The following is a 15,003-nucleotide window of genomic DNA, read 5'->3' on the forward strand; positions in this document are numbered from 1 at the left end:
ATTTATCCTTATTTCCAGGTTGAATCTCTCCTTGTTCAGTTTCCATCCATTATTCCTTGTCTGGCCTTCAGGTGCTTCGGAGAGTAGCTTGACCCCTGTCCTCTCTGTGGCAGTCCCTCAAATGTTGGAACACTGCTACCATGTCTCCCCTGGTCCTTCTCTTCTCTTCTCTTCACTAGACTACCCATGCCCAGTTCCTGCAACTGTTCATCGTATATTTTAGCCTCCAGTCCCCTTATCATCTTGGTTGCTCTTCTCTGCACTCTTTCTAGAATCTCAATATCTTTTTTATAGTGTGGTGACCAAAACTGGATGCAGTACTCTAAATGTGGTCTTACTAAGGATTTAGAGTGGTATTAGTACCTCACTTGATTTTGATTGTATCCCTCTGTAAATGCAATTTAGAATTGCATTGACTTTTTTTGACTGCCGCCGCACCCTGCTGGCTCATATTTAACTGGTTGTCCACTAAGACTCCAAGATCTCTCTCACAGTTACTGCTATTAAACCTGGTTTCACCCAGTCTATATGTGTACTTTTGGTTTTTCTTGTCTAAGTGTAAGACTTTATTTTTCTCTACATTGAATTTCATTTTGTTAGATAGGGCCCAGTGTTCAAGTCTGTCAAGATCCATCTAGATATTGAACCTATCATCTTGGGGTGTTAGCTATTCCTGCCAGCTTTGTATCATTCACAAATTTGGTAAATTCCCTTTCTATTCCCTCATCTAAGTCACCAAAAATGAAATGAAACGGCTTTTTTTTTTTTTACATGCAGTCTCCATGAAAGTTCTACCAAACAATTTGGCCTAGTTTTCCTTCCTGAATGGTTAGAGTATGCTTCAAGATTTTGGCAAGGCTCCAAAATGGGTTATTTTAGGGCACAGGGAAAAAAAAAGCAACCTCAGAGCAAAAGCATGCAAGAAATCTGAGCTCGCTCCAGGCTAAGAAGCTTTAATTTAATTATGGAGAAGGTAAAAGGTAAAGGTTCCCCTCGCACATACGTGCTAGTCGTTGCCGACTCTAGGGGGCGGTGCTCATCTCCATTTCAAAGCAGAAGAGCCAGCGCTGTCCGAAGACGTCTCTGTGGTCATGTGGCCGGCATGACTCAACGCCAAAGGCGCACAGAACGCTGTTCCCTTCCCACCAAAGGTGGTCCCTATTTTTTCTACTTGCATTTTTACGTGCTTTCGAAACTGCTAGGCTGGCAGAAGCTGGGACAAGTAACAGGAGCTCACCCCGTTACACGGCAGCACTAGGGATTCGAACCGCTGAGCTGCCGACCTTTCGATTGACAAGCTCAACGTCCTAGCCCCTGAGCCACCACGTCCCTAGAATTATGGAGAAAACCACAGGTAAAAGAAAGAAAGTCATGTAAATGTTTCTTATTTGATAGATCTGATATTTTGGTGGGTTTTTTTTTCTTTTTTTTAAACCAGTTTGACATTGTGACTTTTGGACTCTTGTTTGTAGGCCAACTTCGTGGTGCCCTTCTCCACCATTCTTAACAGGAACCAAGTCTGGGCTGACCCAGACTTGGAAACCATCGCTGTTATAGATTTTTGCTCAATCTGTTTACAGTTGCAACATTTTGATATTATTGTATTTTTAACTGGCAGCTATTAGAGTGATATGTGTTTGTCAGTGAACCGTTTGTCAAGTGCTAGTCTAGACATGATGTTTGTCAAAGGGGGAATTTGCCTTGGGGGAATTTATTTTATTTTATTTTATTATTTTTTTTACTTAATAAGCAGCCTGGGCAAGCCAGATCTCATCTAGCCTAGCCTTCCGTGAACTCCGCATGGATGTTTTTGGTGATCGCGGTTTTCATTAATGGAAGAAGCTGCAAAACGGTTTGTTTTGCCAGCAGCCAGGGTGGATCTCAAAGACTGCTTATGGAATGTTACGTGGAGGTGATCCATTTTATGCAGAGAGAGAGGGAGGGGGAGAGAGGGAGGGAGAGATGGGAGAGAGATGAGAGAGAGAGATAATAGGTAGACAGACAGACAGACAGACAGACAGACAGACAGATAATGATTGATAGATGATAGATAGATAGATAGATAGATAGATAGATAGATAGATAGATAGATAGATAGATAGATAGGTGATATACAATGAGAGAGAGAGATGAGAGAGAGAGATAATAGGTCGACAGACAGACAGATAGATAATGATAGATAGATAGATAGATAGATAGATAGATAGATAGATAGATAGATAGATAGATAGATAGATAGATAGATAGATAGATAGACTGACTGATAGATGATGATAGATAGATAGATGATAGATAGATAGATAGATGATAGATAGATAGATAGATAGATAGATAGATAGATAGATAGATAGATGATATACAATGAGAGAGAGAGATGAGAGAGATGATAGGTAAGTAGGTAGACAGACAGAAAGTAGACAATAGGTAGGTAGGTAGGTAGGTAGGTAGGTAGGTAGGTAGGTAGATGATAAATAGAAAGAAAGAAAGAAAGAAAGAAAGAAAGATGATAGATAGATAGATAGATAGATAGATAGATAGATAGATAGATAGATAGATAGATAGATAGATAGATAGAAGAGAGAGAGGTATATAGATATAGATTTTGGTATGTAGATATAGATATGATATATAGAGAGGGGGAGGGGGAGAGGGGGGAGGGGGGAGGGCAGGAGAGAGAGGGAGAAAAAGAGAGACAAAGAGAGGGGGGAGAGAGAGGGAAAGGAAGACAGAGAGAGAGACAGAGAGACAGAGAGAGAGAGGGAGTGGGAGAGGGAGACAGAGAGATGAGACAGAGAGAGAGAGAAATGATATAGAGATATAGATATAAAATATAGATGATATAGATATATACAATAGATGTAGATATAGATCTGTTCAGTGCAATGTTTTAGATTCATTCCCCAACGTTCCTTCCTTCAGCCCCTGGAAGTAAATCTCTTTTTCTTCCAGGTTGGTGTGGAGAAAGCAATACCTATTTTGTTGTTGTTGTGTCCATGTGTTTCTGTCAACTACCGTTCTTGTTTTGGTCTCACTGTCTTTGCGAAGCCTCAGAGCATGTAAGGCCGGTTTCTAAAATCAGGATCAGGCTGGTTAGATGGGAGCAGAGCCGAACTATTTCGGGTTTGTGGAATAAGCAGGGAGGACTCCAAAATAAAATAATCTGAAAAGCAGCTCGGTGCTGTTGCCAGAAAGAAAACAACACAAGGGGGTGTATATCAAATCTAGCTCAAGGGAGTCTTTGCTTTTATACTGTAAGTCAGTTGGAAGATTACTTTGCTTGGGAAAAGAATGTTTCCAGATTTAATTTGGGGCCTCCCAACAAATCCAATTCTGCATTAGCAGAATGAATGTATTAGGCATTAGGGGGAGACGACAGGCTAGAAATCCCTACACCGAGGGTTGGAGGTTTAAGGATGGGGAAGTTCGAATGAGACAAAGCTCCAGAGAACTACAAACAATTTTTGCATAGAAAAGGTGACCACGGGGAGATGCTGCGATGGTCGTAAGTGTGAAAAATGGTCGTAAGTCATTCCCTCCCTCCAAGTGTCTGTGTAACAGTCACTAAATGAACTACCTGTATCTCCACTCCTTCCTTGTTCTTCTCAGGAGCCCAGGGGGAGTCAGCCTGATGGACTCAAAATTAAATTAAAATAAAATTATTATTATCTCTTTTATTCATTAATCATGAAACTCAGTCAACTGAACATTTAAAAATGTATCATGTGTACAAAAATGTATTATATGTACAAATATCATTGACTGGCGCTCATGGTTGATACGGGCTGATGCCAGCATACTAGGTTGTTGTTACTGTGGTTGTTGTTATAAAAAAAAATATTATTTATTTAATTAATTAATTTATATACCGCCCTTCTCCTGAAGGACTCAGGGCGGTTTACAGCCAGATAAAAACAATGTTACAAAAAAATTAAAACATTTTAAAAATCTAATTCAAATTAGGCCGAAACGAATAAAAACAGTGATAAAACCATAATAAAACCCACATTTAAAATACGTTTAGGCCAACCCTGCGCGATAAAACAAGAAGGTCTTTAGCTCGTGTCGAAAGGTCTGGAGGTCGGGGAGTTGTCGTATCCCCAGAGGCAGCTCATTCCAGAGGGCAGGAGCCCCCACGGAGAAGGCCCTCCGCCTGGGCATCGCCAGTCGACATTGTTTGACTGACGGCACCCTGAGGAGGCCCTCCCTAGGAGCGCATAGGTTGCTGGGAGGCTATTGGTGGCAGCAGGCGGTCCCGTAAATACCCCGGTCCTATGCCATTATTATTGTTGTTGTTGTTGTTGTTATTGTTGTAGTTGTTGTTGTTATTATTATTATTATTAACAGTTGTTGATAAGAAAAACAAAAAAAATCTGGATAGTGGAAGTGGCAGTGCCTGGAGAGAGCAGAAAGAAGTGGAGAAGATAACAAAATACAAAGAGCCACAAATAGAAATAGAACAGTGGTAGGTTGCTATCGGTTCGCCCCAGTTCAGGAGAACCGGTAGTAGCAGCGGTGGGAGGCTCTGCCCCCACCCCCCACCTGGACATCATCAAATATGCTCTGCGCATGCGCAGAAGTGATGCGTGTGCGAGTGAACCGGTAGCAAAGGTTAAGTGAAACCCACCACTGAAATAGAACTATGGCAAAGGCAAGCAACGGTAGTACCAATCGTCATAGGCGCCTTGGGTGCAATCCCCAAACAGCCGGAGCACCACTTGAACACCATCGGCATTGACAAATTCACCGTCAGTCAATTGCAGAAGGCAGCTTTACTTGGAACCGCTTCCATCCTGCGACTATATCTGTAACACCATCAAACATCCACATCTGCTTTTCCTAGGTCTTTTATAAGGACTCGATAGGCAGACAAAAATGCCCAACCCAGTCTGAACATCTGGCTGACAGTGCGATGATTGATGATGATGATGATGATGATGATGGTCATCATCATCATCATCATCTCCCAGTGAGGCACTACGTTGACATGGTTGTGGGGCTCGTGTACTCTAAGGAAGATGAGAGTTATGCCAGAAGTTCAACCATACTGGACAGGTGTCATCAGAGGATAAAAATAATAATAACAACAAAAACAACAACAAAACAATAATGATGATGGCAGCAGCAGCAGCAGCAGTTACAACAATAATAATTGGTTAATACCTAGGATGCTGGCAGCAACCTGTATCAGCCATTAGTACCAGTTAATGGTATTTGTGATCTATTTTAAATGTCCAGTTGGTCGAATTTCATATTTAAATAATAATAATAATAAATAATAATAATAATAATAAAAATAGCAGCCATTAGCACCAGTCAATGCTATTTGTGATATATTTTAAATGTCCAGTTGACTGTTTCATTTTAAAACAACAACAACAACATCAACAATAATAATAATACAGCCATTAGCACCAGTCAAATGTGCCAGATTTGTGGCACATTTTTTAAATGTCCAGTTGGCAAAATTTCATGTTTTGATGATGATGATGATGATGATGATGATGATGATGATGATGATGATAATAATAATAATAATAATAATAATAATAATAATAATAATAATAGCTATTAGCACCAGTCAATGCTATTTGTGATATATTTTAAATGTCCAGTTGACTGAGTTTCATGTTTAATGAATAAAAGAGATAATAATGATAATAATAATCCACAACCCTTGGAAAGGAGACCACCAGGAAATCCCAGCACTTCCGGCTCTCTAAAGAAAGTAATGGGGAAGCAAAGCATGAAGCCCCCCCCAGACTTCTTTCTTTCTTTCTTTCTTTCTTTCTTTCTTTCTTTCTTTCTTTCTTTCTTTCTTTCTTTCTTTCTTTCCTTCCTTCCTTCCTTCCTTCCTTCCTTCCTTTTTCTCTCTTTCTTTCTTCTTTCTTTCTTTCTTTCTTTCTCTCTCTCTCTCTTTCCTTCCTTCCTTCCTCCCTCCCTCCCTCCCTCCCTCCCTCTCTTCTCTTCTCTTCTCTTTCTTTCTTTGTCTCTCTCTCTCTTTCCTTCCTTCCTCCCTCCCTCCCTCCCTCCCTCCCCCCCCCCTTCTCTTCTCCTTTCTTTCTTTCTTTCTTTCTTTCTTTCTTTCTTTCTTTCTTTCTTTCTTTCTTTCTTTCCCTTCCTTCCTTCCTTCCTTCCTTCCTTCCTTCCTTCCTTCCTTCCTTCCTTCCTTCCTCGCAGAAGGGAGCATTCAGCCAGGGGTGGTGGTGAGGGGCTGGGGGGGTCTCCGCTCGCTCCTCCTCGTCAGGGGCTGGGAAGCAAAAAAAGAAAGAAAAAAAAAGAACAAGGAAAGAGCGGGGGGGGGAGGCGAGGCGAGGCGCGCGGAGGGAAGGCGCTCCTTCGACGAGACGAGGGTCGCCGCCTCCGCCGCCAGCAGCCGCAATCCGAGCGCGGCGTTGGCAGAAGCGGAGCCCGAGCAGAGGGAACCAGAGGAGCCGCCGAACGCGCCCCCGGGAGCCGGAGACCCCGCCGGGGACAACCCCCCACCGTCCGCCCGCCCGCGCCCTCTTGGCTAATTGGCTGGAGAAACATCCCCCGCCGGAGACATTTGCATAATTAGGGAGGAGGAGGACCATTTATTTATCTCTGCTGCCCTCCTCCTCCTCTCCCCGCGGAGGAAGCCCCCTCCCCTCTCCATCCATCAATCCCTCCATCCTTCTTTTTTTTTCCCTCTCTCCTGTCTTTTTATTTATTTATTTATTTTGGTCTCTCTCTCTTTTTTTTTTTTTAACCCCCTTCCCTCCCCCTCCCCTCCCCCACCGCGAAGTGGGGGAAGAACCCTCCAGCCAGGACCGCATTTTGGGATGCGCCGCCGAGGGAATGAGACGCGGCGCAGCTCGCCCCCAACCCTCGAGTCCAGCTGGCGGCGAGGCAAACGGAGCCGGCGGCCGGCTATGGGGCAGCGATCCAGCCCTGGGAGGAGAAGAGCCACCGGTCAGAGGACGCTGCCGGTACGCCAGGAGGAATAAGGGGGGTCGGGGGTCGGGGAGGTGGAGGGAGAGAGAGAGGGGGAGGTGGGGGGAAAGGAGAAGAAGAAAAGCGGGTTCAAGGAGGCTGCGGTGCTGGCGGGGGTCGCGCGGCAATCGTGGGACGCTTTTGAAGGCTGTCGCCAAGCCGAGATGGGGCGCAACTTGACAAGGGGGGGGAGGAATAGGAGCGTCCTGAAGCTCTCCTAAAATTGGGGGATGGAAGGTGGGAAAATAGAAGGGGAACGGAAGGAAGGAAGAGAGAGAGAGGAGAGAAAGAGAGGAAGGAAGGAAGGAAAGAAAGAAAAGAGAGAGGGATAGAGAGGAAGGAAGGAAGTAAAAGAGAGAGAAAAAGAAGAGAGAGGGAGGAGAGACGGAGGGAGGGAGGAAGGAAAGAAAGAGAGGAGAGAAAGAGGAGAGAAAGAGAGGAAGGAAAGAAAGAAAAGAGAGAGGATAGAGAGGAAGGAAGGAGAAAGGAGGAAGTAAAAGAGAGAGAAAAAGAAGAGAGAGGGAGCAGAGAGGGGAAGGAAGGAAAAGTGGTAGAGGAAGGAAAGAAAGAGAGGAGAGAAAGAGGAGAGAAAGAGAGGAAGGAAAGAAAGAAAAGAGAGAGGATAGAGAGGAAGGAAGGAGAAATGAGGAAGTAAAAGAGAGAAAGAAGAGAGAGGGAGCAGAGAGGGGGAAGGAAGGAAGGAAAAGTGGTAGAGAGGAAGGAAGGAAAAGAGGGAGAAAGAGAAAGAGAAAGAAGAAAGAGAGAGAGAGAGAAAGAAGAAAGAGAAAGAAAGAAAGAAAGAAAGAAAGAAAGAAAGAAAGAAAGAAAGAAAGAAAGAAAGAAGCAACAGGAGTCTCCTGCTGCTATTAACCTGCTATTGGAATCTCAGGATTACGATTGCGCATGTTGCTGTCCTACATAATATCCTTGATCAAGGTGGTCATCCCATGCCGGCGTGATGGGGGTGGGGGGGAAATGGAGATGGAGGGGCAGCCTGAAAAAAGTCCCAGTTTACCTGCAGCCTTGAATCTCTGCCAACTGATTTGGAAATAAGCCCTCCCAGCCTTTGCTTCCAAGCAAAAGAATTGCCGCAAATGAGTTTGCCAGGTGCCTTTCTAAGTTGCCAAGGTCCGCCTGCAAACTCCAAAGAGGGCTCCTGTTTGGAAAGTTACACACCGATGGTTGATTTTGCTTTCGCTTTGTTTGTTTTGTAAGGAGGTAGTTTGCTTAAGAGAAGGTGGGGGCGGGGAATTACACCTCAGAGGGGAAAGGTGATGTTGTAGGATTGCTTATATTTTTGCTTGCAGGGTTTGTTTTCGAGTTGCTGTTGATGATGTCGTTTTAATGATGCCTTTCATGCAAATAGGGACAAAAAAACGTGTTAGCGATCTAAGAGGGCGGTCGTTCCGGTGGTCTTTGTGTCTGGGATCATCTGCTTATCCTTTGACCAACAGGTTGATGTGTTTTAAGAAAAGGGGGGAGGATTGACGTTGGAAGTTAAAAGACATCTGCATTCTCCACTTCCTGAGTCCCCGGGATTATTCCATGAACGCTCCGTGTAGGGCAACGTGGCAAACGTTGGTAAATTGGATCGTTTTTGCAGGAATCCATGATCCTTTCTCTCCTCTGTTCAATGATTTCCTCTTAACCGAGGGGTGGGTTAAAAAAAACATGGATAGTAAACCTGAGGGCATCCATCACTTTGTGGATAAGACTGAAGGCACCCTGAGCAGATAACGGAAAGAAATGTTTGTTGTTGGCTTGGAGGATGGAGTGGAGTGCTGAGAAGATGGTTGGCTTGATTGAGGCCAGAGATGGTTCTCTTGCGGTGGGTGGGTGGGGATGGACATCTTTTAAGGGTGACCGAGTAGTTCTTTCTACTAACAGCTTGTGCTTCCTCTTTCCTCAGAACGTCTTCATTTTCCTGCTTTTCTTGGAACCGTTTAATTGCTTTGCAAGCTACAGTCGGGCCAGTGAACTCTTCTACAGCATCAATGAAGGACTCCCCGCTGGGTTCCTCATCGGGAATCTAGCCCAGGATTTACAACTGGCAGAGGGAGAAGGAAAGGGAAGATTGGCGAGGAAACAGGAGGCCGACCAATGGGGGAAGAGTCCTCTTTCCTTCAGCTTTGCCTCCCAAGGACTGGGAAGCCAATACATCAACCTGGACAATCAGACAGGTATCCTGTGTACCTCAGCGCAGGAAATTGACCGAGAAACACTCTGCTTGGAGGATAATGTTGGCTCCACGGTGGTTTCGTCTTCGTCTTCTTCTCCACTTCCATCCTCGGAGTCATGCTTGCTCTTGCTAGACGTCCTGGTGTTACCCCAGGAGTATTTCCGTCTGGTCAAGGTGAAGATCGCCATCCATGACATCAATGATAACGCACCCTGGTTCCCTGTGCCGCAAATACACCTCTCCGTGCCTGAAAATTCACCCGTCAATACCCGGTTAGCTATAGAGCATCCGGCTGTGGATCCGGATATGGGAACCAATGGGGTGCAGACATACCAACTCCAAGAAGATTATGGGGTTTTTACGTTGGACGTGGAGGAGAATGAAAGTGGAGAAAGAACACCTTATCTTATTGTCATGGGTGCCCTGGACAGGGAGGCCACCGACCAATATGTTACTCTTATAATTGCAGAGGATGGTGGCATTCCGCCGCTGGTGGGTAGTGCCACCCTCACCATTGGCATCGGTGACATTAATGACAACTGTCCCCAGTTCAATGAGACTCAAATCAGCATCACCATCTTTGGAAACTCTAGCATTGGGTTGCACATAGCTTCGGTCCATGCTGTGGATATTGATCACGGAATCAATGCTGAGATAAGCTATTCCTACAGCCAAAAAGTTTCTTTTCTGTCCCGCACCCTTTTCCGTCTTAACGAAAGTACGGGAGCGATTAAGTTATTCAAGAGGATTACCGGTGACACACCTCTTCTGCATCGGCTGAGTGTGTTGGCCAACGGTCCCGGTTGCATCCCAGCGGTGATAACGGTGTTGGTCTCCATCATCAAAGTCGCCATGAGACCTCCTGAAGTCATTCCTCGCTTTATAGCTAACGAAGCAGAAGGGGTGGTTTACCTGAGAGAGCTGGAACCTATCCACACACCCATTGCTTTTTTTACAATCAAGGACCCCGATGAAAAATATAAAGTCGACTGCTATTTGGAAGGGGATGGCCCTTTCCAGCTGACTCCTTATCAACCCTATCGCAATGAGTATCTCTTGGAGACTACCAAGGCCTTGGATTATGAGGTGCAGCAGTTGTACGAGGTCTCGGTGGTTGCGTGGAATACCGAGGGGTTTCATGTGAATAAAATCATCAAAGTGCAGGTTCTGGATGATAATGACAACTCTCCCGTTTTCTCTGAAGCCTTGGTAGAATTATCGATAGAGGAAAACAATACCCCCCACGCATTTTTGACCAAATTCCATGCCACGGATGCTGACAGTGGAGAAAGAGGCCAAGTGTCCTACTTCCTTGGGCCCGAGGCGCCTTCCTATTTTTCCTTAGACAAAGTTACTGGGATCCTTACCGTTTCTACCCAGCTGGATAGAGAAGAGCGTGAGAAATACCGCTACACCGTCAGAGCTGTGGATTCTGGCGTGCCCCCACGAGAATCCATCGCCACCGTGACCCTCTCTGTGTTGGATAAAAATGACAACAGCCCGAGATTTATCAACAAGGATTTCAGTTTCTTCGTACCGGAGAATTTCCCGGGCTTCGGAGAAATTGGAGTTATAAGTGTCACCGATGCAGACGTTGGGCAAAACGGATGGGTAGCCCTTTCTGTGGTCAACAGGAGCGATATTTTTGTGATTGACACTGGCAAAGGTGTGTTGAGAGCCAAGGTCTCTCTCGACAGGGAACAGCAGAGCTCCTACGTCTTGTGGGTTGAAGCAGTGGATGGGGGTGACCCGCCTTTGTCCTCGACGGCTAAAATCACTATCCTTTTATTAGACATAAATGATAACCCCCCCTTAGTTTTGTTCCCCCAGTCTAACATGTCTTACCTTCTAGTCCTTCCTTCCACATTGCCCGGATCTCCTATCACAGAAGTCTATGCTATAGATAACGATACCGGCATGAATGCTGTTATCGCCTACAGCATTATCGGGAGGAGAGGCCCTCGGCCGGAGTCCTTCAAGATCGACCCCAAAACAGGCAACATCACCTTGGAAGAGTCGCTCATGCAAAACGATTATGGCCTGTACCGCCTTCTGGTGAAGGTTAGCGACCACGGTTATCCAGAACCTCTCCATTCCACCGTCATGGTCAACCTCTTCGTCAATGACACCGTGAGCAACGAGAGCTACATCGAAAGCCTTCTGAGGAGAGAATCCGACATCAATATCGAGGAGAAGGAACCCCAAATTTCCATAGAGCCCACCCACCGGAGAGCAGAGGCCGTGTCCTGCATGCCTACTTTGGTGACCCTCTCTATAATAAGCTTGAGTTCCATCAGCCTAGTGACAGGTATGGGGATTTATATTTGCCTAAGGAAGGGGAAAAAATACCACAGGGGGGATGAGGGTTTGGAAGTTCAAATCCCATTAAATGGGAGAATTGACCTGCATCGGCTAGAGAAGAAACCGGTGGAAATTTCCAATATCTGATGGTTTTTCACGGACCCTATAGACACACCAAAAAAAGACCAACCATGATCTATCTTCCTTCCCTAAACTCTGGAGTGGGTTTTCAACAGCGGGTGTGATGGAAGACCGCTGGTTTGTAACTTACTTGTAAACAGCTGTTTATAGGTTTTTAAGAAAAAAAAAATGAAAGAAAAGAAAAAGAGAAATTCATTGTACAGATGTTTTTTTTAAAAAAACAACAACGAACAAACAAACGAAAAGCTAGCAAACTGACTGTATAGATCTGTCACCTGCATTTCTCGATAAACCCAGTCAGTACGCGTAAAACCCAAAAGGTAAGATGATGACTTCCTTCGTTCATTAATTTTTTTTTGACCACAAGGGGGCATTATCACCCATTTTTACAAATCGAAAAGCTGTTGAAGAGAAAAAAAAATTGAAAAGATACATTTTAAGATGTATTGTTGTCCCTCCTCCCCCATCCTCTGCCGAGAGAAAGAAAAGTATGAGTTTGAAGTGGAATGCATACATGTTCCATTATACATGTGTGAAATCGTCAAGGGAGTGGGGGGGGAAACTGCACAGGTAAATCAGAGAAAAAGTTTTTGTTAGTTCAGTCAAACTTTCATAGAATTTCTTGGAAGCCCATCATCGGAAGGTGAGCTTGTGCTGAGAAATGAAATGTTCACTTCTTTTGTCACTGCAGGCGACTAGCAAAATTACTCTGGTGGCTGATCCATCATCCCAAAATGTTTTGATCGATATTTCATGGAGGCAGTTGAAAAAGGTGTTTCTATCCATAGGCACATGGGACAGAGAAAGGGGTTACGTTAGCTGATCGCCAGCCTAGCTGAAGTCTTTTCATTAGCACTTAGCAATATTAGCACTTATATACCGCTTCACGGCGCTTTACAGCCCTCTCTAAGCGGTTTACGGAGTCAGCATATTGCTCCCAACAATTTGGATCCTCATTTTACACACCTCAGGAGGACGGAAGGCTGAGTCCACCCCGAGCCTGGTGAGAATCGAACTGCTGGCAATCGGCAGTCACCCAAATTAAGCCTGCAATACTGCTTTCTAAGCACTGCGCCACCATGGCTCTGTCGTTGATGGACAATCCCTCTGAAATGTGCTCTGTGCCTTGGGGTTGCTTTAGTTACATATGATTGGGGTGCGATGGCCTAGAGGTAGAGCTCTGGCCTCACAAACAGGAAGCTGTGAGTTCGATCCTAAGTAGAGGCAGATATTTCTCTCTCTGGGCACAAGGAGAATATATCTGCTGAGGGGAAAAATTCCGCATTGGCAACAGGAAGGGCATCCGGCCAGTAAAAACTCAGCTCCGTTCAGTTGCCCAGACTCCACCCTGCAAGGGATTATGGGGTCCTTAAAAGGGGATTATAAGTGTATGTAGGGATTATGCCCCTGAGTATTCCAAAATGCAATCAATTTATTCCTCCATATATTTGCTGGTAGTTACACTACATTCCATGGGATTTTTTTTCCCCTATCAGAAGGAAGACTGTGTAGGGTTGTATCCTAAATACAGTATCACAAGGAAAGTCTGAAAGACCAGTTGCATTGCTGGATGCTCTACTCCATGAAAATAGTGGACGTTAATACAGACCCTGGGGAGTGAATATCTCTGCACGAGGAGATCCCTGCACAGGACTGCAGTTCCATCCGTTGCAAATAATGTAGGTCCTTCTGGCTATGAGTTGGGTTTTTGAATCCCTCCTTTCAGGATCGGTAAGCAGCAATCCACCCATGACATTGGGGCCTCTGGTGGCTCAGCAGACTAAGTCTGTCTGTTATTAACACAGCTGCTTGCAATTACTGCAAGTTCAAGTCCCACCAGGCCCAAGGTTGACTCAGCCTTCCATCCTTTATAAGGTAGGTAAAATGAGGACCCAGATTGTTGGGGGCAATAAAAGTTGACTTTGTATATAAATATACAAATAGGATGAAGACTATTGCTTAACACAGTGTAAGCCGCCCTGAGTCTTCGGAGAAGGGCGGGATATAAATGCAACTAAAAAACAAACAAACATTGATTTGGGGGCGGTCCTGTTTTTGGACGATGGGGCTGTTGTTCGACCTTGCCGATCTGCTCCTACATATCAGTAGGAAGATGCAAAAGAGAAAGCAGAGTTTCAGCTCAGCAGCCGAACTGCTGTTTTGACTCTTTTTTTTTTTAACAATACACCCCCTGGCAGATGTCCCCAAGTTCAGACAAATCCATAGAAAAGATAGTGCAAAAAATATATATACGAGAAATTTTGAGAGAAGGGGGGTGTTTTTGGTTCTTTTTTTGCAGAGACTTATTTATTGACTTTTTTTTTTTTAAATTCTCTGGACTTTGTGTGAAAGATCAGTGTCTAATTACTGACTTCTGGCTGCCATCCTTTTCATTAATTTAGCGTTCTGGATTACACCCAAAATCACACACATACACACACACACCTTAAAACTGGTGCAATATTTCCCAGGCATTTACTCACCTTTCCTCCTCTCTCTGCAGCTAAAATGCAAAGAGGTTATCAGCAATGCACACCTTCAATATTGATTTAAAAAAAAAAAAGAGTTGGGGGAAGAAGGAAAAAAAAAAACTTTTATTGTGTCATGAGCCTGCATCAATTTTATCGGTATGAAACAAGGCATAGAGGTGTCGTTATGCATAAAAAATGGACACTTTTTTTCCCCCTTGAGCTCTGACAATAACGTCTGTACTGTACCAAAAGTGTTTATATGTCTGAAAATAAAAACAAACTCTCTATTTTCATAATTTTCTAAAATTGGCGAGCGTTTTCTGGAGCCCTGATGATGTCTCTCGGTTTCATTTCTTTCTGGGTCAGATATATTTTGAAATATGTGGAATACCACAAATAGGAATCTAATCGACATTTTTAATCAGGGGTGAAATTCAGGTTTTTTTTAACTACCGGTTCTGTGGGTGTGGCTTGGTAGACGTGGCTTGGTGGGTGTGGCAGGGGAAGGATACTGCAAAATCCCCATTCCCTCCCCACTCCTGAGGGAAGGATATTGCACAATCTCCATTCCCACCCCACTCTGGGGCCAGCAAGAGGTGGTATTTGCCGGTTCTCCAAACTACTCAAAATTTCTGCTACCGGTTCTCCAGAACCTGTCAGAACCTGCTGAATTTCACCCCTGTTTTTAATCCATTTTAACTGGGATAAAGAAAGTGTGTTGTTGCTTGGAGCATGCAAGAAGTATAGAAAGGTAAATAAAGGTTAGAATGATTTACAGTTCATCGTAGATTTGCCAGCTCCCTCAATATACCACGTTCTTACTTACTAGAGTCCTGCAACATCTTCTTAGAACCTGTGTGGGCTATGTATAATCATATGAATAAAGTGTTTTGACCTAGCACCCAAACATGATAAACCCTCTGTAGTTAAATAAATGTTTCCTTTATTAGGAGCGGCAGC

The 15,003-nt window shown here is 44.5% G+C and overlaps 1 protein-coding gene across 2 annotated transcripts; it reads left to right on the forward strand.

Moving 5' to 3' along the window:
- The first annotated feature begins 994 nt into the window (after nucleotides 1–994).
- Nucleotides 995–13,893, forward strand: PCDH20 (protocadherin 20). 2 transcript variants are annotated; one of them, XM_058186141.1, is made up of 3 exons: nucleotides 995–1,354; nucleotides 6,764–6,947; nucleotides 8,861–13,893. In XM_058186141.1, exons 2-3 carry the CDS (start codon nucleotides 6,801–6,803, stop codon nucleotides 11,576–11,578), a joined length of 2,865 nt encoding a protein of 954 aa, XP_058042124.1. In that variant the 5' UTR covers nucleotides 995–1,354; nucleotides 6,764–6,800; the 3' UTR covers nucleotides 11,579–13,893. The 2 variants fall into 2 exon arrangements, with proteins under 2 accessions (XP_058042124.1, XP_058042123.1); XM_058186140.1 differs by lacking the exon at nucleotides 995–1,354 and adding an exon at nucleotides 2,816–3,502.
- The last annotated feature ends 1,110 nt before the right edge of the window (nucleotides 13,894–15,003 follow it).

The sequence above is a fragment of the Ahaetulla prasina genome, chromosome 5, assembly GCF_028640845.1.
Source record: "Ahaetulla prasina isolate Xishuangbanna chromosome 5, ASM2864084v1, whole genome shotgun sequence".
In the NCBI taxonomy this organism is placed as follows: Eukaryota; Metazoa; Chordata; class Lepidosauria; order Squamata; family Colubridae; genus Ahaetulla; species Ahaetulla prasina.